The following is a 25,650-nucleotide window of genomic DNA, read 5'->3' as shown; positions in this document are numbered from 1 at the left end:
GAGGGAATATTTGATCTGGGCAGTAATGGGGATTGTGAATGGAACCAGGGAGCAATAGATCGCCATGCTTTTCTTGTAGCAATGGTAGTACGATTATATTAATGACTGTTAATCTCAGATTATTACTGGGGTTGTTGATCCAATGACTATTGATCCCAGAGCAAAGCACAAGAGATAGAAATGGCGTATACTCGGTGGCAGGGTAGAAGGCAATGCCCATACTGGTTAGGTCCTGTTCTGCTGGAGAGATGACTGGATAAGATGTGAAGCATGTTCCAGAGCTGACTAGATATAGCAAACTATGAAAGTAATTTGTAACTCTTATGGGCCTTGTAGTTATAAATGTTTCCTACACCATCCTCTCTTATTACTGCTATAGCAGCAGCCTCTGGAGAGGGAGAGGAAGAGTGGGGCCATGAATGAAATTGAGAAAGGAAGGGCAGGGTATGTGTAAAGTCATCGGACCTTAGGCTCCTTTTAGGAGGCAGACGAGACGTACAGAGATCTGAAACACAACCCACTGAAATGCTGTTTGTTAGGCTGTGTCTGAAGCCCAAATCTGATCCTGCTTAATGTCCATAAACAGGAGTTACACAGAAAAAAGGTAGATGGGTTAGCTCTGACCTAGATGACAACGGTGGGAAGGCAGAAGTCATAAGTCTGTACCCAATCAGACTCCAGGCAAAGCTTCTCTTCCTTGCCCTTTAACTTCACCTTTCTCTTTCCTGGAGCCTGATTTTATATCCTGAATCTTCTCCCCGCTCTCAGTTGGATGTCAATTAATCCCTGCTAAGATGCTAACTGGTATTGAAAAGGTTGGCCCTGTTAATATTTAAGTTGCTGACTAATAATTTTGTTAGCTAACAATTAAGTTGTCATTTGATCATTGTAAAGTCTAAACAACAGGGTGTCTGGATAGTAGAAGCAGTATTTTCTTCTCGGTGGGATAAAAGAGAATTAATAACAGATGAAAAAGGAATCAAAGAAATTATTAGAAACAATTTCAACCAAATATTTGCCCCCAAAGAACCCTGATGATTGAAATGGATGAATACTTACAAAAATATAGACAGAACAAGAAATAGAAATATGAATAGAAATAGAAATAGAAAAATGTCATCTATCAGACAAGAGCTCTCAGAGCACCATCCTTAGTATGTGGACCAATTCTTCCATTTCTCTTAGCTCCTCATGGATAGATGTAGACTAAATCAGGCCCTTGTCCAGGAGCCTTACTTAAAATCCCCTAGAAAAGAGAGGTATCTGCAATCCCTAATAGGTAGATTTTGGAAGAAGAGTTGACTTAGATGACCTCTGAGTTCTCTTTCAACTTAAAGATTCTGTGAGACTCACCAGCTCATACAACTCAGAATCCTGTAGATCAAAGTTGAGAATTCCCCCACTTACAAAGTCCAAAAGGTGCAAAATCAATAGCATTTCCTGCAGTAATAACCTGCCTCACCCAAACTGAAGCAGATGATGAAAATTATATCACTGGTGTCTCCAGCTAACACTCACAGACCAGATTATCAGTATTTCAAAGAATCCTAGATCCAGAACAAGAAAAGCCCTCAGAATCCACTTACCCTCTTCCCATTTTACAGATAAGGAAATAGGTCTAGGGAGGCCAAGTGACTTTCCCAGTGATGCCCCAAAATGTCATGGACTGTCAATAGTATTAGCATTGTTAGCATCTGTTATTTGAGAAAATATTTAATTACAAAAAGCTGTTATAAATCTAGTAATGCGTTTAGACAAATTTGCATTTTAGTAAGTAAAAATTTAAGCTATATTCATTTATTAAGCACCTTCTGTACTCCACTTACTGGACCAGATACTGGACGTACGAACACAAAAAATTTTAAAAGCCCATCTGTTGGACCTCATATACTGATGGAAGGAGCGACACATACATAGAAGAGGATATACAGAATGAACACAGATTAAAGACGAGGTTAGAGAAGAAGGGCTCTAGCAGCTATAAAGGGTCATCAGAAAAGGCTTCACATACTACCACTAATGGGTGCTTGTAAGGAAGTGAGAGACATTCTATGAAAATAAGAAGAGAGTGACCTCTAGGCATGGGAGACAAAATGCAAAAGGGCACATGCATGCATGTGTGTGTATGCATGTGTGAGTATAAGCATATGTGTAAGTGTGTTGAGAGTGTAAGTGAGTGTGTATGGGTGTGTTTATGAGTAACAGAGAAAACATCAATCTGGCTGGACCATCAAGTGAGGGAAGGGAAGTAATGGAGATAGATTGGTTTCCAATTTGTGGAGTACTTTAAGCCCCAAACAGAGTAGTTTCTATCTAATCCTAGAGTGAATACAATGCCCCTGGAGTTTCTTGAATATAAATATGACATGGCCAGGTCTGCACTTCAGGAAAATCATCCTGGCAGCTTTGTAAAGGCCAGATTGGAATGGGGAGAGGCTTGAGGCTGAGAAACTATTTAATACCTAATAAGAACAGCTAGCATTTATATAAGGATCTAAAGTTTACAAAATACTTTACAAATAACATCTCACCTCATTATTACAACAATCCAGGGAGGCAGATGCTATTATTATCCAGAGTGGAAACTGAGGCAAACAAAATCTAAGGGACTTACCTAGAGTCACACCAAAACAGTAAATGTCAGAGGTCAAATTTGTTCAAAGATACTTGATTTTCCAAATTATGTGTAATAACAATCTTCAACATTCATTTTCTAAAATTATAAGATCCAAATTGTCTCCCTCCCTCTCTTCCCTCTTGCCTCTCAGAGATGGTAAACAATTTGATCTGGTTTATATATGTATTACCATGCAAAACATACTTCCATCTTGGTCATTGTTCTAAGAGAATACTCATATAAAACCATAAACAAACTAATGTAAAAGATCATCTGGTTTGATCTGCATCTGGCTTCAACAGTTCTTTCTCATTCTTTGTCATACATCCTTCAGAATCACCCTGGATCACTATATTGCTTGGTTTTTCATAGTTGATCATTCCATAATATTGCAGTTACTGTGTATAATGTCCTCCTGGTTCTGCTTATTTCTGCATCAGTTTGTGTAGGTCTTTCCAACTCTTTCTGAAATCATCCTTTTCATCATTCTTTACAGTACAATAGTATTCCATCACCATCATATACCACAATTTGTTCAGCCATTCCCCAATTGATGGGCATCCCTTTAATTCCCAATTCTTGGCCTCCACAAAAAAGAACTGCTATAAATATTCTTGTACAAGTAAGTCCTTTCCCATTTTTTATGATCTCATTGGTTTACAGACCCAGTAGGGGTATTATAGGATCAAAGAATATGCCTTTGGGGCATAGTCACAAAACACCCAGAGGCTAAATTTGAATGGAAATCTTCCTGACTTCAGGTCCAGAACTCAATGCACTGTGCCACCTAATTAAGCAGCAATTATGAGACCATTGCAATAGCTTAGTCAAGAGGTAATGAGAACCTGAACTAAGTGGGTAGCTATGAGAAAAGTGTTGGATGTGAGAGATGTGATAAGCAATTGACAACATTGGCCAATTTGCAGGATATATGGAGTGAGAGAGAATGGGGAGCGAAGGATAATGATGAAGTTCTGAACTTGGGATAGTGGAAGAATAGTAGTGTCTTCAGCAGAAATGGGGAACTTGGGAAGAGTAGTGGGCTTTGGGGAGGGAGAGGGATGAAATTTGGTTTCGACATATTAAATTTGAAATGCTTATAGGGTGTCCAGTTTGATATTTCCAATAGGTAATTGGGACAGGAGCTCAGGAGGGAATCTGGAGTCGAATCTATGGCTCTAGAAGTCATCAGCATGAAGACAATAATTAAGCCAATGGCAGCTAATGAAAGCCACCAAAAGAGAGAGGAGAGAAGGAGGGAGAAAAGAAGAGGGACCAAGTCAGAACCTTTGGAAACACTTTTAGTTAAGGGGCATAATGTGGATGAGGAGGAGCAAAGGAGACTGAATTAGATTTATCACAACAGTATGCATTTAGTAACTGGTGATATATGTGTGTATATGAGTTACTGTTCATTTATCTGTTGTGTCTGATGTTTTTATAACTCCATTTGGGGTTTTCTTAAGAAAGATACTGGAGTGGTTTGCTGATTCTTTCTCCAGTTCATTTTTACAGATAAGGAAACTTAAACAAAGTTAAGTGACTTTCCCAGGAACATACATCCAGTGTCTGAGGACAAATCTGTATGAGACTGCCTCTATATTCATTCTCAAAAAGGTATATTTGCTTATTTATAGCCACTTAGGTCTTTTACAAAAACCCCATGACCCCTTTCCCTAGTAGTTTACTTGTTGGGAACCAGTGGACAATCCACCTTTGCCAGGGAGTTGAGGAGTAGGAAGAGAAAATAATGGGGAGAAGGGGAGTTAGCATTGCTACAACTTTTCTTACACCCCCCAGGCTTTCCCCATTCCTTCCTCATCCTGGCACTTGACACTGATCCTACTTACCTGTTCTGAGCAGCATTAACCAATTAGTCATGGCCATCAAAAGCTAAATATCTACCCTTTGTAGGTGTTAGCTGGTAATTACAGTATTAGCTGATAGTAGGGTGCTAGCTGATAATTAAGGTGTTAGCTAATAACTACTTACATTATGATCCCTGGGGAGTGAAACTTAGCTGAAAAGTTCTCTTCTGGTGTATCCCTGACTCTTCACACATCACAGCAGATTCTGAGGACAAACTGGGGGAATGGAATGTAGGGTGGAGAGTAGAAGTAAATAAGGAAAAAAATCAGCTCTGAAAAATGGATGGTTTCTAAGTCTTTAGCTAGCCTACTATTGTCACTCCACAGATCTGTCACTAATCTGGCTTGGACTAGGAGGCTTATCTCTGTCACTTGAATTTATCAAATCATTCGGGCCAGAGGAATTTAGTTTCTGATACAAAGAAATGGTTCTCATGGTCCATTGACCTCAAGGCTGTAGCCAAGAGCAGTGACCCTTTTCTCCATTTTCCAAATTTAGGAAGGTGTGAGGGAGGGAGGCAGGGAGGGACATTCCTCATTCCTCTCCAGACTTCTCTCCTGACTCATCTCTCTAGGACTTTCTCTGCCATGCCTCAGGACTGGTACCTTCATAATCCTTTACCTACAAAATTGTCCCTCATTAGAAAGTAAGCTCTTGTAGGACAGGGACTATCTTTCTGTTCATATTCGTATTCCTAGCATTTAACACAGTGACTGGAATACAAAAAGCATTTACATGCTTATGGACTTGACTTACTTAATTTCAAAGTAGTCTATGTACCAGGCCCTCTTAGCATCAAGGTCTATGATTCAGGACCCCAGTAGAGTTGATAGATCAGTGGACTTGGAATCAAGAATACCTGAGTTCAAATCATTCCTCAAGTAGTTACTAGCTGGGGAACCCTGGGTTAATCCCTTTCTCACTCTGAACCTCAGTTTCCTCATCTGTAAAATGGAGGCAATACTGCCTGTATTTTCTATCTCACAAGGTTGTTGGAAGGTTCAGGTGAAGTCATGCATGTGAAGTGCTTTTCCAACCTCACCATGAAAGGATGTGGAAATCACGGAAAATGACATATATGGCAGCTCCCAACTTCCTTGGACCGTTGTAAACAAACATAACTTTTAAAAATGAAATAAAATGGTTTGTAAATGTTGTAAATGCATCTTTTCTCATTCTTAGGGATTTGGTTTTGGGTTTTCCATCACCTTTATTTCTGAATACATCCCTCCTTCCCTGTCCAATCCCAGTTCTGCATTTGGTCAAGTCAACAAGCATAGTTAAGGGCCTGTGCCAGGCACTGTGCAAAATGCCTATGAATAGAAAGAATTAGAAACTGAAGGGATGCTATCAATTGAGGAGTGGTTGACAAACTGTATAATCATGAGGAAATCTGTTGTGCAATAAAAATGATGATGGAACAGTTTCAGAAAAACTGGAAAGACCTTTATCAACTGATGCAAAGTGAAGTGAGCAGAACCAGGTCATTGTGACAGCACAGTAAAAACAATGTTGGGAGGATGATCAGTGAAAAAGATTTAGTTACTCTGATCAATACAATGATCTAAGTCAATTCCAGATAATCCAATGATAAAAAAAATGTGTACCTTCAGAGAGAAAATGGATAAAACTCTGAGTGCAAATTGAAGCATAATTTCCTCACTTGGTCTTTTTAATAATATGGCTACTATGGAAATGTGTTTTGCATGATTTCACATGTATAACTGCTGTTGTGTTACTTGCCTTCTCAGTGGTGGAAGAGGAATAGAAGGGAGAGAAAGAATTTGGAATTCAAATTTTAAGAAGGAAAAAACATTTAAAAGAATCCAGTAAAATAAATAAGAATCTAACAAAAAAGAAGAAGAAGAAGAAGAAAGACAATCTCCACCTTAAAGGAGCTTGCATTCTAATGGGAAAGATACAAGTACAATCTTCCATATCCTTAGATTCCCACTTCTGTGAAGAAGTGACTTTCTCAATAGCTTATTTTTATTATTACTGAAACAAAACCCTCATTTTCCTCTCTCCCTTAGTCCTGTCTCCAAACACCATCAATTTAGAGAAACTGTCCAATGCACTACTTAAGAAAACAGTGAGTTTGGAAATGAGACATGACATTCTTTGTCTCACTTTGTGTAGGATGGCTTCTGCAATCCTCCTAGCATCTACCATGTTAGACTAGTACAACAACTTCTGTCTCTCTGTCTCTTCTCCCTAGGGTGGCCGAGTCCCGTCATCTGCACTTGTACATGCCTGCCGGGATGGCGTTCTTGGCAGCTATCACATCTGTCGTCTACTATCACAACATTGAGACCTCCAACTTTCCCAAACTGCTGATTGGTATGTAAAAGAGCTTCTCCACAACTGAATGAGAACCAGCTGCTGATTTTCCTGTGCATCCATAGCCAGCTGGCAATGGCCAGTCACAGAGACTAGAAGGAGATTCTAGTAGCATTGTGGGAGTTTGGGCTAGATGGTACTGATAGCCATTTTCACCTGTAAGAACCTAGAATCCAGATGCTGACTATTTGTCTCCTGCTAGTCTCTGGAATGCTGTTTAGAAGTCTTGGCTGCCTGTTGGGAGCTCAGGCTGTCTGGCTCAGCCTGTGTGACTGGGATGGAAAATAAACAGGACGAGGTGAGGCCAGGTGCCCATACAAAGTCCATTCCTCTCTGCCCACTGAACCCTACATCCCTGTAGTCTGGGGGGCCATACTGGAATCAAAAGGAAAGACCTTGTCATAGGAGGGTTAGGGGAATAGAGATACTGACCTACATTTTAAGAACACACAGTATGCTGGAAAGAACTTTGGAGAGAAAGACCATGAGTTCAAATCCTGATTCTTCTGCCTGCTGTTTGATCTTGGGCGTGTCCTTTTATCTCCCTGATCTTAGTTTCCTTATCTATGAAATGAGGAGTTTGGATCAAATATTCTCTAAGATCCCTTTTTACTCTAAATTTATGGTCTGTAATCTGAAGGAGGAAGAGGAAGATATGGAAGGAATGGCATGAGCAGGAAAGCAAGAATATGAGAAAAATTACTAAAAGGCAATAACAATAAGTTACCTTTATTTAACAATTTATAGTTATAGAGACATTTTTACATACAGTATTTCATTTGAGGCAGACTCGAGTTCTTAAAGTCTTCTACAAGGATAGTGTGGTTATTAGTATTGATTCAATACTTCAAGCATCCTAATTTCTTCTGTGTGGCTATTTCCACTAGTGATATCGATTTTTCTATGACTTGATGGGTGTTTTTTAATCAATACTGTGTATTGATTCCAAGAAAGAAGAGCAGTAAGGGCCAGATAATGGGAGTTAAGTAACTTGCCCAGGTTCACATAGCTAGGAAGTCTGAGGTCAGATTTGAACCCTGGACCTCCCATCTCTAGGTCTTTCTCTCTATCCTCTGAGCTGCCGAGCTGCCCCCATTGATAGGTCATTTTTGAAATATGCTATGACTAAAAAGTCATCACACTCACCATGTAGCATCCATTTGCATTATTGAGTCCTGGTACAAGTCTCTTCCTTTCATGGATCCGTTAGCTCACTGAAATGGTAGGTAACAAATAACATGGTGCATTAGAAGAGGGTGTTGGATTTTGAGTCAGAGGATCCTGGCTCTGCCTCTTACTCCCTCTATGACCTTTAACTAATCACCAAATTTCTTGGCCTCAGTTTCTTATAGACTACATGATTTTTACTTTCTCTTCTAGATCTAAGTCTATAATCCTATTTTCCCATGTTTTCATGATTCATGTTCTTTCCCTTTCCTCTTCCCTCCCCCTTCCCAGAGCCTATAAGTAATTCCACTGGGTAGTACAAATGTTATCACTTGATACCTATTTCCATATTATTCATTTTTACTATAGAACTGAAACCCCAAATTGTATATTCATATAAACAAGTGATGAGTCATAAATTTTTCTTTTGTGTCTCTACTTCCATAGATCTGTCTCTCGATGTGGAAAGCATTCTTTCTCATAAGTCCTTCATGAATGTCCTGGATTATTTTATCACTACTAGTAGTAAAGTCCATTACATTGGATAGTTCCACAATGTGTCATTTTCAGTGTACAATGTTCTCTTGGTTCTGCTAATTTCTCTCTGCATCAATTCTTGGAGGTCTTTCCATTTCATATAGAAAATCGCCAATTCATCATTCCTTACAGCACAATAGTATTCCATCACCATCAGATACCAAAATTTATTCAGTCATTCCCCAGTCAAGGGACACCTCATTTTTTAATTTTTTGCCACCATAAAGAGCACAGCTATGAATATTTTTGTACAAACATTTTTCCTTATTACCTCTTTTTTGTACAAACCTAGTAGTGTTGTTGCTGGATCAAAAGGTATGCATTCTTTTAAAGATTTTTGCACATAATTCCAAATTGCTTTCCAGAATGGCTGGATTCATTTACAACTCCACCAGCAATGCATTAGTGTCCCAATTTTGCCACAATTAGGGTCCTTTATTTTAAACAAAATGGCAATTTAAAAGAATCAGGAAATCTCACTTTAAAGACACTTCAGGGACAATCTTCTCTAGCCCATTCATGGTCATGAATAATTTTTACAAGATTCCCCCTAAAATAACCATCCAAATTTCAGTTAAAGAACTCCAAAGAAGATCCCACTCTCTCCCAAAGATGACCTTAGCAAAAGCTCCAACTGTTAAGAAGTTTCCCTTCTATGATATGCTTCAACTTCTGTTGTCAGGGTTCTGACAGAGAGAGAGAGACAGAGACAGAGAGATAGAGAGAGAAAGCAGGGCCAGATGAAATGATGTATGATCTCCATTTATTATGACAAAGAGAGATTTTTATAAAAAGTAGAGTACTAAGCATTACATCATTTTAAGAGGCATTTCTTTCCCACAGAATATTGTTTATGAAATTATTTTACCCAAAACATTTCTAGGGCTCCTCTGCAAATGCAAGTAAATTGAGAAAGAGTGATAGCTAATCTATTCTGAGTAACCCAAGAAAAGGATAGCCTGGGTCATTTAGTCATGACATTACAAAGAATTCTTTACTCTTCAAAATAAGAAATAGCTCATGATTTTATTATGACCATTTTGGGGTGGAATCCTTCAGTGGTTCTCTTTATCTGAGTTTCTGCCAAACAACAGCTTGCAGCTGTGAGATTTGGACTTTGCCAGAAATTTCAAGCAAACTTACAAGCATGTTTTCATGGTTGCTTTTTCCTCAGTGGGTCTAAATTGTCTTAGGTTCCTCATAAACTTCCATCCATTGTTCCCAGTTTTGCCTTCTGGGGCTAAGAAGAAAAAGTCTGGTCCCCCTTTCCAGAGAGGGTAGCCATTTAATGCTTGAAGTTAACTATCATTCCCATCCCCCCTGCCCCCAGGTCTTCTCCTCTTTGGGCTAAAAACATGGCATGATCTTGATGGCTTTTGCCATTCTGGTGATTTACTTCTGTGTATCCTTTAATCTATCCACATCCTTCCTAAAATATGGCAGATAGAGCTGAACCACAGTTCAGTGTCATGTCTGAATAATGCTAGAAAATATATAGCAGAACCATCACCACCTTCATTTAGAACACTGCCCGTTTCTTACATGCAGCAGAAGAGAGTCTTCACTTAGGGGTTCTAGAGTGCCTTGCTGCTGGCAAAAGAGACAGTCAACAAGCATTTATTATTTTAATTAACTTTTTTTCATAAAGAAAAATCAAATTTCTCTCATTCCCTGACTTGGAGGGAGACCTTTATAATAAATATGTATAGTAAAGCCAAATGACTGCATTGACCATGGCCAAAAAAAATATGCTTCTTTCTGCACTGAGTCATAGCCTCTGTTAGAAAATAGGTGGCATATTTCATCATTCCTTTAGAATCAGAAATGATCACTGCATTCATCAGAATCCTTAAGTCTTTTCAACAAACTTATTACATATTCTACAAAGACTGGAGATAGAAAGTCAAAAATAGCCTTTTCTCTCAAGGAGTTTCACTTCAAAGAGAAGAAATAACTTGCAAATAGCTATATGCATATAAAACATATATGTATATATATCTACATATGCCATATACATATATATGTACATATACCAACTCCAAGGGGTTCCTTAAATTGATTAAGGATACAAATACATATGGCTTAATTTGTTGTTTTCTTGGTAATCTAGCCCAGTGGTGTTAAACTTCAGTAGAAATGGCTCCCTATTGACTTGGAAAATCACAGATTAACATTATCTATGTTGTATTATGTTTTTATTTTTTTTAATTTCCCAACTGTGTTTTTCCCTCCAATTCCTTAGTCCTTTCTTCCTTTCTTTTTTTTAGTCAATTAGCTTTTTTCTTCAACTCCTTCCCACACTATAGAAGGCATCATCCAGCAAACATTTATGTATACATAAATTTATCTTTCATGTTTCCACTTCTCAGTTTATTCTCTGGAATAAATACATTCACAAGTTATATTAAATCTGTAACTCTATATAATGTTCTCTAGGTTTGACTCATTTCACTCTTCATTATCTCATTTAGTTTTTTTAATTTAATCTGCTTATTGTATCTCAATGGCACATCAATTGTGTTTTAGTCTGGTTTGGTGGCATTTGGGAATTGTTGGGGGGATAGATTAAAATCTAACTTTCTATTTTAATAACAATTCTAAAATAGAAGGGCAGGCAAGAGTTTGGCAAACAAGGTTAAGTGACTTGCCCAGGATCACACAGCTAATAAGTATCTGAGGATAGATTTGAATTCAAGTTCTCCTGACTCCAGACCTGGCATTCTATCCACTGTATCACCTAGCTGCTCTCCTTTTTAATTAAATCCTTACTTTTTTGTCTTAGTAACAACTCAAAGACAGATAGGCATGCACTTGGGAATTTTGCAGAACCCATGCAGCTGGTTGCCTTGAGTCTGACACTTCCAACCGAGACTCATAGAAATGATAGAGAAAATGTTAATAATGCAGATAAAATTTTAAAGTATGTTGTGTGCACAATTTTCTGAAAGTCAGTTATTAAATATTTACTAGCAGTCCCCTGTAAATAATACACATAGATATATAAGTATATATGTAATATAGGTACATATTATTGTGTGTATTATAAAAATATATATACAATAAACAAATAAACACACACAAAATCTAACTCCCTCTAATGTAGTCTCTGAAGAAAGTCAGGTATCTTGCAGCAGGTATGGGGCCAGCCCTTACTGCAGCTTCCAGGGTTCTTTGGCTGGGTGTGACACTCCACCCTTGCTGACTTGATTTTTATTTTTATACCCTCAGTGGTTACATATACACATACTTTGATTCCATGTATTCTAACAACAAATGCAAAGCTTTTACAGAAGATGGATGTTTTTCTCATCATAGGAAGCATGGCTAGGGATCAGTTCCCCATTAATCCCTGAGGCTCAGACATGCGGTTAAGCCAAGAATAATCATTCATTACTTTAATCAAATACACAATAATTCAACTTTCTAAGGAGACAACACGCAATATTGTTGTCATGTCTACGTTAATCAACATAACCTAGATTTAAGTAATTTTCCAATATCAGGATTTCATTTTCTAATGTTTCACTAAAGTTTCCAAGACAGACCACCTAGGCTTTAGTTAGCAAAACAAATCAGTGAAGCATAGCATACCAGCCTCTCCCTGAAGGGCGATGAATATACTAGCTCAGAAGAGCTTGTTCCTGGTCTATACATGGAGGTGGGGAATTCTGAGCACATATTTGCCAGAATTTTTATGCCTGGAAAAGAGGGACCTATCTAAGTGGGTACATAAGAATCCTTAGGTTTAATTTTGTAAGTGGGATCTCCTGGTGATATTCTGGGGAGACAGAGTGGGACATCTGTATTAACCCTGCAAGCATGTTGCTCTCATCTATTTTCTCTTGGGGAAACAATTCCAATAATAAAGGATGTTAGGGAGAGAAGTCACACAGAGGGGGGTCTGAGTGGGTGTCTCCATCCTTCCTAGGGGCCACTTTGCAACCCTAGGTTTCCACGAGTGACCATGTCAAACAGTGTGGCTTTGATGACTCCCTACAATATCTCATGCTGAGCAGGTGTGAGTGGCAGGTAACTTACATGATGGATGCTGACATTCCTACCTCCGGACTGGGCATGATGTAGAATACAGGCTGCTGATAGCAGCAGTGTCAGGAACCATCTCCATAAGAGACTCTTCAATCAGCTGGGAGCTAGCAGCACTCACTGACCCAAAATGGGGCAGCTCATGTTGGAGAGCCTATTTTTTAATTCACAAGGAAAGGTTTTCTCTTTAGAGCCCAAACTACCTCCTGGGGAAAAGGTTGATCGTTTCTAAGGAACAAAAAACTGATTTATCCTGCTCCTTCCAGGAGCTCTTCCACTGCCTTCTCAGGGGACTGCTCTGTAACACACAATGCATTCTAAGGAGAAGATGGCTAGGGGCAGGATATAAGCTCCTATTGATGGGATTGTTTCATTCTTTACGTGCCTGGTACATAATAGAAACTCAATCAATATTTGTTGGTTGGCTGATTGATTAATTGATTGGGACAGTGGAAGCCAGACTGAGGCTTGGGCTCACACTCAGTTTCACACTAATAATAATAATAGCTTGCATTTTTGTGACACCTTATGGTTGGCAAAGTACTTTATATAAATTATCTTATTTGATTCTTTCAACAACCTTGGTAGTTAGAGGGTATTATAAACCCTATTTACAAAAAAGAAACTGAGGCTGAGAGGGATAAAGTTACTTGCTCTGGGTCATCCAGCCAGTAAGTATCTGAGGTTGGATTTGAACCCAGGTCTTCTTGAATTCAAGTCCTATGCTCTATCCACTACTCAACCCTTCTGTTCATACCTACTTACATTTAGGATAAAGGTGACATAGAGTTAGAACTGTAGGACCCCTAACAGTCATCATGTCCAGCCACATAATTTTACAGGTAAGGAAATTAACCCAGGGATTTGCCCAAGGTCACATAACCACTAAGTATCTGAGGTGGTATTTGAACCCAGGTCTTCCTGACTCCAAGTCCAATCTTCAGTTGATTCTACCTTGCTGTCACTACTCAATACTACCATGCCCCAACACATACTCCAAGTTGACTCTTCCAGCAGACTCACAGATACACTTTTGAGATCTATATTTGTACATAGACCCATCCTCAGAGAAAGATTCACACCCATGTTTAGGTTCACATGGGCAGCTAGGTGAACCATTGGATAGAGTACAGGACCTGGAGTTAGGAAGACTCGTCTGGCCTCAGACACTGTGTGACTCTGTTCAATCCTATTTGCCTCAGTTTCCTCATCTGTAAAATAAGCTGGAGAAGGAATTTCGGTAAATCACTCCAGTATCTTTGCCCAAAATAATGGGTCTCAAAGAGTCATACATGACTGAAATGATTCAACAACAACATAGGGTCACACAGAGACCTGCAATTCTTCCCACTTAACCTCCCCTAGACAAACACGCTTCCCTTTTCTCAATTTCAGCCTTGTTGATTTACTGGACTTTGGCCTTCATAACCAAGACCATCAAGTTTGTCAAGTTCTATGATAATGCAATTGGATTTTCTCAGCTTCGCTTCTGCCTTACTGGGCTGCTGGTCATCCTCTATGGAATGCTCCTGACTGTGGAAATCAATGTCATCAGAGTGAGGGTAAGCAGATCCCAGCCTCCAGGGAGAGTTGGCCCGAGCTGTGAGGAAGATCTTGTCTATGTTTGCTATTGGGTATTCCCCTTCCCTCTGACCCCCAGCACCCCGTCTGGGCTCTGCTGGGCTCTGTGAGATGAGGCTAACAAGAGCCACATGAATCACTACTAGAGAAAGTGGAGGGTTTGAGAAGTGATAGGAAAATCAAACATTCAAAAGAAAGTTGGAAAAGTCCAAGTTTAGTTTATAGAGGAAAAAAATCACAGATGAACATGGATGGGAAAGGATTTATAGGACCATAGTTTTAGAGGGGAAATGGAGCTTAGAGATCATTCGGTTGTATCTCCTAATTTTTTATATGAGGAAATTGAGGTGACAGAAGTAAATTCTGGGCAGGGGATAAGTCACATACAAATCATGGGTCGCAGCTTTATAGCTAAAAAGGGACCTTAGAGGTCACCTAGTCGAACCCCCTCCTTTTGAAGGAGAGAAACTAAAGTTCAAGGTCCCTTAGACAAAGAATGATAGTCAGGATTCAAACCCAGGTCCACTAACTCTATCAATGTTCTTTCCACAATATCATTTTCCTCCTTTGTATATGTCCTTGGTTCTAGGGAGTAATTAATAATAATAACAATCCTAGGATCACAAGATTTAATGCTTATAGAAAGCTCAGAGGTGAGCTAATCTAACCCTTTCATTTTATAGATGAGGAAACTGAGGTCCAGAGAGGTTCAACATCACACAGGCAATATTTAGCAGTCAAATGTGAACCTAGATCCCCACTCTCTAAACCCAGTGCCCTCTGCCAGTACAGTACACTGATTGCCTCTTTGGAGAACAAGATCATTTTAAAAAACCATTTAAACTATAGCAGGACTGATTGAGATTAGACTCAGAAGGGCATGAAGCATTGAAGCAAATGGACAAGGGAGATTATATATGTCCTTTCACATATATTGGTGATCATATTTCCAGAGTGTTTTTCTGGCTACAAAGCAATCTATTATTTTATTGAGTATTCAAAACAACTCCATGAGGTAGTAATTCAAGTATACTAAAAATCCCCATTTTACAGGTGAGGAAATTAAGGCTTACAAATATGAAGTGACTTCTCCAAAGTCATACAGCTTTCAAGTGAGAAGACTCTAGTTCATATCCTTGGGCAAGTCACTAAAATCTAAAATGAGTAGGTGGGATTGGGTGGGCTCTTATGTCCCTTCCAGCCCTAAATTTTTCCCCTAAGCTAATAAGTGACAGAAGTTAAATTGGAGCTCAGCTGTGCTAGAATTCAGGGCCCTTTTCATTCCATCTCTCTTCGACCAAGTCCTAGAATCCTTTCCCTTGCTTATCTGGAGCCAAGGAATGGAGGTCACTTAGGGTCATTCACTCCCTGATCATGTGTGTTTCCCAGAGATATGTCTTCTTCAAGACGCCCAAGGAGGTGAAGCCACCGGAGGACCTGCAGGACCTGGGTGTACGCTTCCTGCAGCCCTTTGTGAACCTGCTGTCCAAGGGGACATACTGGTGGATGAACACCTTCATCAAGACGGCCCATAAGAAACCCATTGACCTGAAAGCCATTGGGAAATTGCCCATTGCCATGAGAGCCCGAACGAACTACCTGCGGCTCTGTGAAGCCTTCGAAGCCCAGAAGGTCAGTAATGGGCCAAGTCCTAATCAAGAGAATAGCCTTCTTCTGGGAATTCCAGATGGCATTTCAGTCTCTCCACAATCATGAAGTCCATCTTTATAACCCCTTGAGACTTCATTAAAAAGGGCATTCACAATTACCAGATTTCAGACCTAAATATGACATTGGAAGGCATCTTATACAACCTTGAGCAGAAATACCCTTTAATGATGGTCCTCTACCAAAAGACTTCCAATGGTAAACTTCTCTCTCAAGGTAGTTTAGATAGTTTCAATAGAAGCAGCTGGGCACAGAATCAGGAGGACCTTTATTTCAATCCCATCTCAGACTCTTCCTAGGTGTGTGACCCTGGGCAAGTCACTTAACTACTGCCTGCCTCAGTTTCCTCATCTGTAAAATGAGGATAATAACAGCACCTACCTCTCATGACTATTGTGAAGATAAACGAAATAATATTTGTGAAGCACTTTGCAAACCTTAAAGTGCTATATTAATGCTAGCTACATTGGTAGAAGATTTTTTTCCATGAATCCAGAGTCTATTTTTAAAGTATTTTGCTGTTTTTTTTCCTTCTTCCATCACTGCAATTTCCCAATTCGACTATTCCTCTAAGTAAGACCCTCCCTTGAAACAAAGTATAATTATGAAAATCAAGTACCTTGATCATTTCTGAAAGCAGCGCATGCCTCAGTCCGTACCTGTAGTCTCTATCGAGAGGAGAGAGGTCTGTTTCAGCAACTCTCATGGAAAATCGGCACTGCTCACTACATTGCTGTCAGTGACTGTTTCTTTTCTTGTTCTAGTTATATTGATTCTGTTTGTACTAAAGCTTTTTTAGTGTTAACTGCCTTCTGCAAAAGCATTCTCTGCTAAGCAAAACAATTCTAATCCTTCTTCTTGATGACAGACCTCCCAATACGTGGGGATAGTTTTTATAACCATCTAACCCTCGTGGCACTCTGAAGTAGCCAAGGCAGGTATAATTATCCTCATTTTGAGTAAACTGAGCCCAGAACAAGGAAGATCCCAAAATGAACCAATGGCAGACTACTGATTACCCATCCATCTAGTCTATTTTTGCCTCTCCTCATTCTGCCTCAACATATATATATGCTGTGTATAAACTATGCACAGAGGCTCACGAATACCATCCCACTGTAATGGATGAATTAAATCCCTCTGGCTGCATAGCTCTCCCTGGTTAAAATGGTTTTTGTTCTCTGGATGATGTCCCTCTAGAATTAGAGTGATCACAACAAGTTCATTCACATTCCAGGTGACAGGTGACAGTATTGGGACCTTCAAGTTCTGAACATATTATTATTGTTGTTGCTGTTGTTATTGTTATTGTTATTGTTATTATTATTGTAGTGGTTGAGGACCAGCAATTGAATAGAGCTGTAGTTGAGGGATTGAACCAATCCAAGAATCAAAGGCAAGGGATGTCCAGGGAAGTGGTAGTCTTGATCAACAGTTTGCCACCTCCATTGTGAGGGACCTGACATTGTTACTGTGCTTTCTTGTTGGACCAGGGGAAGGGTTCCAGATATTCCCAGGGCTCCAGGGCCATCTGGTGTGCTCTCTGCCATGCCTTTGGGAGGAGGCTGGTCCTCAGCAGCACATTCCGGATCTTGGCTGATTTCCTAGGATTTGCAGGGCCACTGTGCATTTTTGGAATTCTCAACCACCTTGGAAAAGAAAATGAAGTCTTCCAGCAAAAGGTAAGCAACCTATGAACCTAATGGACTTCTTCGGAGAATAGGGAATTGGTTCAACCCCTTTCCTCACCCTATGAGTGCAATGGGAGCTTCCATGGAAGTGTTTTTCCAAGAGACTGTTAATGGGTAACCCCTGCCTTAACCACCCCCCACCCACTATAAAATGCACAGCTAAGTAAATTGGAGAACCCAGGAGGAAAAAGTTTCCAACTTTGACGTACAGAGGAAAGAGGTCTGAACTTGGGATGAGGTAACCAGAGTTCATGACCTGCCCCAGACAATTAGTGTGTGATCCTGGGCAAATCATTTCATTTAGACATCTAGTCTTCAGCACCCCCAACTCTAAAATGAGAATTTGATCATTGGATTTTATGGCCTCTAAAATTACTCCCATCTCTATATCTATGATCCTGTGACTTGAATTCAGATCACTGCCCTGATACCTACTAGCTGTGTGACCTTGGAAAAGCCACTTACAATCTCTGAGTCTCAGTTCCCTTGACTGTAAACTGAAAAATCATAATTGTACTGACTACTTAACAAAGCTATTGTGGGAAAAAGACAATAAATCTTAATTTTCTTAATAATAATAATAAAACTGGCATTTATGTAGCATTTAAAAACATGGAAAATATTTTATATACATTATCCCAATTGCACCTCATGGCCACCATCTGAGGTAGATATGGCAGATATTATTCCTATTTTGTAAATGAAAAAACTGAAATTGAGAAGATTTAAGTGGTTTACCCTGGCATATAGCTAGTAAGAGTCAAAGGCAGGATTTGAATTCAAGTCTTCCTAACTGTTAGTATTCCATCTACAACATCAAGCTAAGTTGTTGTTATTATCAAGGGCAGCATTTGTTTCTAGAGACAACATCTGCTTTCTTCTTTATTAAAATCTGTTTGGGAGCAGCAGTCAGATTGGTCTTGAAACAGCATTATTTCCCAAAAGATGGTCTATATCATCAGGGGGTGGAGAAAGTAATAATCCAACAAATTTGGGGGTGTCTAGAGTTCCTACATTAAGTCATAAGAGCAGGAGCTGTTTGATTTCCTCGAGTCTCATAACTATCCGTGCTGTTGCTGGGGCACCATGATTTTCAATATTTATCTTCATGCTCAGGCAATGTCAGATATCAGTGATCTCACTAATATTTCTGCCACCAGCTCCCTCCCAGATTGTAACTGTATGGGGTGCCTTCTCATTCTATGCAGTTCAGATCTGTATTTTCCCTTAAATTCTCTCTACAACAACCCCTCTGTGCTGAGGGTCTTTCCCTGGCTCCCTCGATAAACTGAAGATACAAATGTAACATCTGAGCATCTATCATCTCTCATTCTTGATACACAATTGACACACATACACACACACACATATATGACTAAAATATATAGGGGGCAACAGGATGGCTCAGTGGATTGAGAACCAGGCCCAGAGATGGGAAGTCCTGGGTTCAAATCTGACCTCAGACACTTCCTAGCTATGCGACCCTGGGCAAGTCACTTAACCCCCATTGCCTAGCCCTTACCATTCTTCTGCCTTCGAACCAATACCCGTATTGATTCTAAGTTGGAAGGGAAAAGTTTTCATTGTGTGTGTGTGAGAGAGTGTACATTTCCTTGAGGATAGAGTAGAAATAATAACATTTAGATAGCATTTTAAAATTTGCAAAGTACTTTTCTTATATTATCTTATTGGATCCACACAACATCCCTGGGAGGCAGATGCCATTACAATTCCCATTTTATAGATATGAAAACTGAGGCACAGGGGAGTTAAGTGATTTGTACAGGGTCACACAGTCAATAATTGTCTAAGACAAGATTTAAACTCATAGTCCTCCTGACTCCAAGTCCACTCTATTCATTATGCCAAGTAGTTGACTTCTCTGTGAGTGTGGGGAGAAAAGCAGGCTGGAATGAAGGTTCTGGCGTATCAGTAACATGCAAAGTTAAATTGGGGGTAGAGATATTGTCATGAAAAGAGTACTGCCATAATCTGGGATTAGAAGACCAGGATCTGAATCCCAGGTGTCCTTCCTTCTTACCGGTGTGCCTTCGTCATTTAGCCTCTGTTTCCTCATCTGTAAAATGAGGAGGCCAGGCTCTATGGTGTCCAGGGTCTCTTCCATCTCTGAATCCTTTGATCCTCTGTCTCTGCTGTCACTTTTCTTATTCAAGTCATCATAGATAATATGTTCCTTGCCATTTTTACCCCACCCCACCCCGAATCTTTCCATTGGCTTTGGGTTATCTGCAAGGTTAATTCTTCTGAGATCGTGGTATCCCATGATTCATTGAGCATCACCAGGAGTAGTGTGGTGGTAAAGACATGAGTTTTACAGCAGGGAGCAGCTTGGGATCATTGAAAATGCAGGACACTACTCCAAATAAATACAGCCCATTCACCTATTTGCCTTCTTCTGTCCATCTGTAGTACTTGTCCCACATATATGTACTGGTGGACTAACCAAACAGGCTGGCCATCCAACTGTTTTCCATATTCTGAGCAATGGGCATCTTTGTTTAAAGGACAGTTAGATGATACAGTGGATAGAAGACTGGCCCTAGAATTGGGAAACCCTGAGTTCCAATCCAGCCTCAAACACAAGCTATGGACAAGTCCCTTGACCTATGTTTGCCTCAGTTTCCTCAACTGTAAGATGGGGATAATAAAAACACCTACCTCCCAATGTTGTGTGGAGAATCAAGTGAGAGAATAATTGCCAAGCATTTAGCACAGTGCCACCGGTATACAATAGGTGCTATATAAATGTTAGCTATTATTATTTGTTTGACTATTTTGTTTTCTCAGAGTGCGTGGTTACCTCAATCTCTTTCTAATCACGATGGATTTCACCCAAAAAAATGTTATATAATATTCCAGGGCTCCTTATATAGATGGCATTATAGGATTCTAGGCCATAAATCATCAAATCCTCTAATTTGGGGGGTTCCTATTTTTTAAACCATTCAAAGGCAGTAGCATAAAGTTTATGGGCTAACTTATGGTTTGTGTATTTTCTACAATCACCAAAACCTCTAATTCTTGGAGATTTTGCTGTCTTTTCATCCATGGAGAGATTATAATGTATTGTTTAAGGGCTAATGTGTGGTTTCTGTGTTTTCTATTTTCCTTAATGGATCACTTGAGTCCTTTGCAGCTCTTTTTCCATTTTCTATGGAATGAATTAAAGATTATCACGCTCAAGATGCATTTGTTACTGTAAAAGCTATGTAGGAGTTGGCATCCTTGTTCCTGATCTCTGTAGAAATCTAGGCACATGCTATATTCTGAGATACCCCAGGATCAATTCTGGGTGTAGGCAATATAAGTCAAAGGAAGACTAGAAATTTCTATGGAACGCTACACCCTGATCCTCCAAAGATTAACCCTGTTCATATGATTCTAGACCTTAATGGTCCCCAAACACAGGTTGCAGCTACCTATTTTATACTGACTTGCCTGGGTCCATGTTTTTTCCCTGCTGTAAAATATCAGAACCTGAATTAAACAGGATTTTTTGTTGTTGTTGTTGTTGTTGTTGTTGTTGTTCAGTCATTACCATCATGGCCCCATTTGGAGTTTTCTAAGCTAAGACACTAGAGTGGTTTGTCACTTCCTTTTCCTTTGAACCAGGGACCATCTTCCTTTTGTCTATGGTTATTCAGCACCTTGAACAGTGTCTGAAATGTACTAAGTGTCTATTGAACTGTAGAATCCTGGGATTAATCTAATCCCCATCATTTTTCTTTGAGGTCATTACCATCATTCCAGAGGCAATCTTTTGGAGTCCCTCCTCCTGTCCCTCCAGCCCCATCTCTTGTCCCTCCTCCCTTCCCAAAAACATCCTGCTGCTCTTTTGTTTTAAAGGATGGCACTGCAGCAAAGAGCAAACCCTGCAGGGCAGTAATGACACAGCCTCAAGGCTGTTTCCCTGGGTCTGGGAGAGATTTATTTCTTGACTGATCTGAGCTGCTGCCCTGCTCCTGGAGTGTCCCCTGGCCTGGATGGTCTGCAGCTCCACTCTGTATTCTAGGACCCTGCTCACTTCCTTCCCTTCATCAATTCAGCATGACTATTACTGATGCAGGAGGCTGGAACCTTTAATCCTATAGCAAAAGTTTTTCATTCTTTTTGTATCCTGGATCTTTTGAGCAGTCTTGGTGAAGCCTCTGGTTCCCTCCTCAGAATCATCATATCAAATGCTTAAAACAAAATATGTAAGATTACAAAAAAAAAACCCAATTCTATTGAAATACAGTTATAAAAAAAACAAGTTTGTAGAACCTCTGTCCTAAAGAGAAATAGAAATTTAACTTAATACTAAAAATGCATCCCTGGAGTATCCTGTTTTTAAGAACTCTTGCCCTGATTAATTGACTCAAGCAAAGGAAAAATTACTAAACTGGGAGTCAAGAGACATGGGTTCAAATCCTGGCTCTTTTATTAATTTATGATTTAACTTTGGACAAGTCCCTAAGTTTCCTCTTTGGTAAATTGAAGGTGCTTAACTTATGTGTGTTTTTTTTTTATTTTTTTTATTAGAAACCCTTACCTTCCATCTTGGAATCAATGCTGTGTGTTGGTTCCAAGACAGAAGAGTGGTAAGAGCTAGGCAATGGGGGTTAAGTGACTTGCCCAAGGTCACACAACTGGGAAGTGTCTGAGATCAAATTTGAGCCCAGGAACTCCTATCTCTAAGTCTGGCTCTCAATCCACTGAGCCACCCAGCTGCCCCCTTAACTTGTGTTTTATGAGAGAAAGCTCATTGAATTTAGACTAGGAGGACCTGGAATAAAATCCCAGATTTGCTGTTTAATACTTATGTGGCCTTAAATAATTTCTTCCTCTCTCTAGATCTCAGTTTCCTCATGTGTAAAATAAGAGGATTGATTCCCTTTATTGTTCAGTAGTTTCAGTCATATCTGACTCTTTGGGACCCCATTCGGGGTTTCCTTGACAAAGATACTAGAGTGGTTTGCCATTTGACAGCTTATTTGACAGATGAAGAAACCAAGGCCCATGGGGTTAAGTGATTTGCCCAGGGTCACACAGCTAGTAAGTGTCTGAGGGTGAATTTGAACTTGGATCTTCCTGACTCTAAGCCCAGTGATCTATCCATTGAACCACCTAGCCTGAGCCCCTTAGTTGGCTCCTAAAGTTCCTCTCAGGCCTAGAGCTATGATTCTATGATTAAATGATCTCTAAGGGTCCTTCTAGCTCTAATATTCTATAACTAAATCTTCCTATCAGAAATGGAAAGAAACTGAATGATAAGGAAAGAGGCTTTGAATGATAATATCTGTATAACCTGGTGGAATTGCTTGTCAGTTCCAGGAGTGGGGAGGGAAGAGGGGAGGGAGACAATAAGAATCATGTAACCCTGGAAAATTTTTTAAATTAAATTTAAAATTAAAAGAATTAAATAAAAAGAAAAAGAAATGGAAAGGGTTAGCATAAAATTATTTGTCTCCTAAAGCTCCAAATCTCAGAGAGCAATTAACATGTGTGGTTCTATTCATTCATTCATTCAAAATTGTTTATTAAAAACCTACTCTATGAAAGGTCCTGAGCTGATGTTTTGGTGTTGTTTTTTTTTTTTTTAAACTGGGGCTTTGCCAGGACCATTGACTGTCCAGAGCCAAAGCTAGGAACCTGAAAAAAAGATGCTGACTTTGCCTTGAATTTTTTTAATCTGGATCCTTGGTCCTCTCCTCCAGTTTTCTACATCAATTTCATTTCAGGTGATTATAAAGGAAAGTCACCACTCCTGATGAGGACTGGAACTGCATTTTCCCAATGAGGAAAAGACTCTAACCTCTTAACCACAAACAAGCAGGAAAAGAAAAAGCAGAGACATAATTAGGGACTTGAATAATTGATAGTTCACTCTCATGTAATACCATCCATCCAATGAATCCCCAAACCTCAGGCAGCAGTTAATCCTCGCAGGGTTTTTATTAAATTTCATTTCGTCCGAGTTACAATTAATCCTCCACACCTCACTGCGTTGGGGGTGGGGGGTAAAGAAGAGGGAAGGTTCTACACCAGGGAATATGAAATTCAATCTTCCATATATATTGGGGTATATTGGATGCTTTAGGAAGTTATATATTTTCATTTTCTACACGTACTGAGCCAGAAACAGTGGAAGATGTCTGTTGCATAATAGCTAACATTTATATAGTAATTTTAAGTTTTTACACATTTCCTTGCATGCATTATATCATCTGACCCTTATAGCAATTCTGTGAAATAAATACTATTCATAGCCACCATTTCACAAATGAGGAAACTGAGGCTAAGAGAAGTTAAATGGCTTACTCAGGGTTCCACAGCTAGTAAGTATTTGAGGAAGGATTCAAGTTGACTCCAAATCTAGTGTTTTAACCTTTTTGTCATCTAGCTGAATTATCATCACCACCACTCCTCTCCAGAGCAAAGAACCATGGCTTACCCTATGCTTTAAAAGGGTTCCACAAAGGACAGAAGAATGACAAAAAGCAGAATCCTACCTTTCCTCATGACTTGGGCTACACAAAGAGATTCAGTAGACAGGAAATGCTGGAACTCCATGACCCTAATTAGACCAGGAAGTCAGAAATTCCAGCCAACCAGAGTTTAGATTTCTTGAAGATATTCTATTTATTACCCCTAGGTTAAGGTTAGAAAGCCCCCATTTCTATTCTTCATCAGTGTCCGTTCTAGGACCAGATGGTCCCAGCCCTGGGAAAGGAGACTTGAGGGTCTTTCAAGGATGATAGAGCTAGAGAGGTAGAAGTGACCTTAAAGGTCATGACATCCAACACTTTCATTTTACAGATATGAAAACTGAGGTTCAGGCAGTTAAACGACCTGTCCAATGTCACACATTGAAGAACTACTAGAGACAGTATCTAAATAGAGGTCTTCCTGACCCTTAGTCTAGAGCTCTGTCCTCTATGCCATGATGTGGTACTTCTCACTATTTATACCTCAATCTATAATGAAAAGGATCAGCCAGTGTCACATCCAAAATTTACCAGCCCTTCCCTCCCCTTCTCTCAGGATGATGTAGTAGACTGAGCTCTCATTTGGGGTCTAAGACCTTAGGGAAATCACTTAACCTCTTTGCTCCTCTCTTCCCCCATCTGTATGAGATGGGACAAGAAGACTTTTAAAGTCCATTCCAACTCCAAATAATACTTAGTTATTATTATTTGTTATCATTATTATTTTCCCTTATCTGCAAAATAGAGTTGGATAGAAGACCTCTGAAGTAAGTCCCTTCTAACTCTAATAATAATAATTTTTGTGGTTGTTGCCTATTATCAATAATAATAATAATAATTCCTATTATTCCCTCATCTGTAAAATAAAGTTGGATTAGAATGTGTGGGATAAAATGAAAAGACCACTCACCAAAATTGTAGTACAAACCTGGAGTAAGAGAGTGAATAGTAGAAGATGCAGCCTTTTGTTCTTACTCATGAGTGAGGGGACATGCCCTAACAGCAATACCCAATGCAGGGTTGCAGATACAAGCATTTTATAGATTCCTGATGCAAGACCCCCACCCCTCTCTATCTGATACCCCATAGTCTGGGGGGCTGGAGTTACAATCTAGGCATGAAAGTCTACCCAATTAGAAAGTAACAAGCTTCATCAGATCTTTCCCCAGATGTGGAGGAGGTTATAAAGAGATAGCTATGTTCTCAAGAGGGGTTCCTCTGTCTCCTAAAGGTGAGAGGGGATAAGGAGGTAGGATAGTCTAATGGTTTGCTTTCTTTAGATAATAACAAGTGTTATTGTGGCATAACAAAATGTCCTTGAATTCTTATTTTGAGACCCCAAGCAGGTTTCCATTCCCTAATGGAGTCTAAGATGAATCCCCTCTGAGAAGAACAAATTAATTCTTTTCTCTCTACTCAAGAACTCTAAAGTCCTTTCCAACTCTGAATAATAATTTGTTATTATTCAAATGTAATAATGATTATTATTTAATCTATAAACTAAAATCAGACTAGAAAATATATAAAGTCTCATAATTTTAATATTATTATTAGCCAATAATAATAATTATTCCTTCATCTGTAAAATTTGGATGAGCTAGAAGACATCTAAAGTCTTTTAATTTTAATATTATTATTTGCTAATAAT

At 39.4% G+C, this 25,650-nt stretch overlaps 1 protein-coding gene and 1 long non-coding RNA gene across 2 annotated transcripts in view; one reads left to right on the top strand and one right to left on the bottom strand.

The window, feature by feature from the left end:
* ABCC8 (ATP binding cassette subfamily C member 8) overlaps positions 1–25,650 on the top strand; it is a 133,916-nt gene that overhangs the window by 12,286 nt on the left and 95,980 nt on the right. The window contains exons 3-6 of the mRNA XM_056802201.1: positions 6,705–6,826; positions 13,970–14,136; positions 15,545–15,787; positions 17,317–17,505. Of these exons, the coding sequence (XP_056658179.1) occupies positions 6,705–6,826; positions 13,970–14,136; positions 15,545–15,787; positions 17,317–17,505 (721 nt within the window). The remainder of the gene's footprint in view (positions 1–6,704; positions 6,827–13,969; positions 14,137–15,544; positions 15,788–17,316; positions 17,506–25,650) is intronic.
* The window catches only part of LOC103102099 (uncharacterized), a 77,295-nt gene that overhangs the window by 9,945 nt on the left and 41,700 nt on the right, over positions 1–25,650 (bottom strand). Inside the window, exon 2 of the long non-coding RNA XR_469331.3 lies at positions 7,973–8,040. This is a non-coding gene — a long non-coding RNA (uncharacterized LOC103102099). The remainder of the gene's footprint in view (positions 1–7,972; positions 8,041–25,650) is intronic.

Source organism: Monodelphis domestica, chromosome 6, assembly GCF_027887165.1.
Source record: "Monodelphis domestica isolate mMonDom1 chromosome 6, mMonDom1.pri, whole genome shotgun sequence".
In the NCBI taxonomy this organism is placed as follows: domain Eukaryota; kingdom Metazoa; phylum Chordata; class Mammalia; order Didelphimorphia; family Didelphidae; genus Monodelphis; species Monodelphis domestica.
This window is presented reverse-complemented; position numbering and strand designations above follow the sequence as displayed.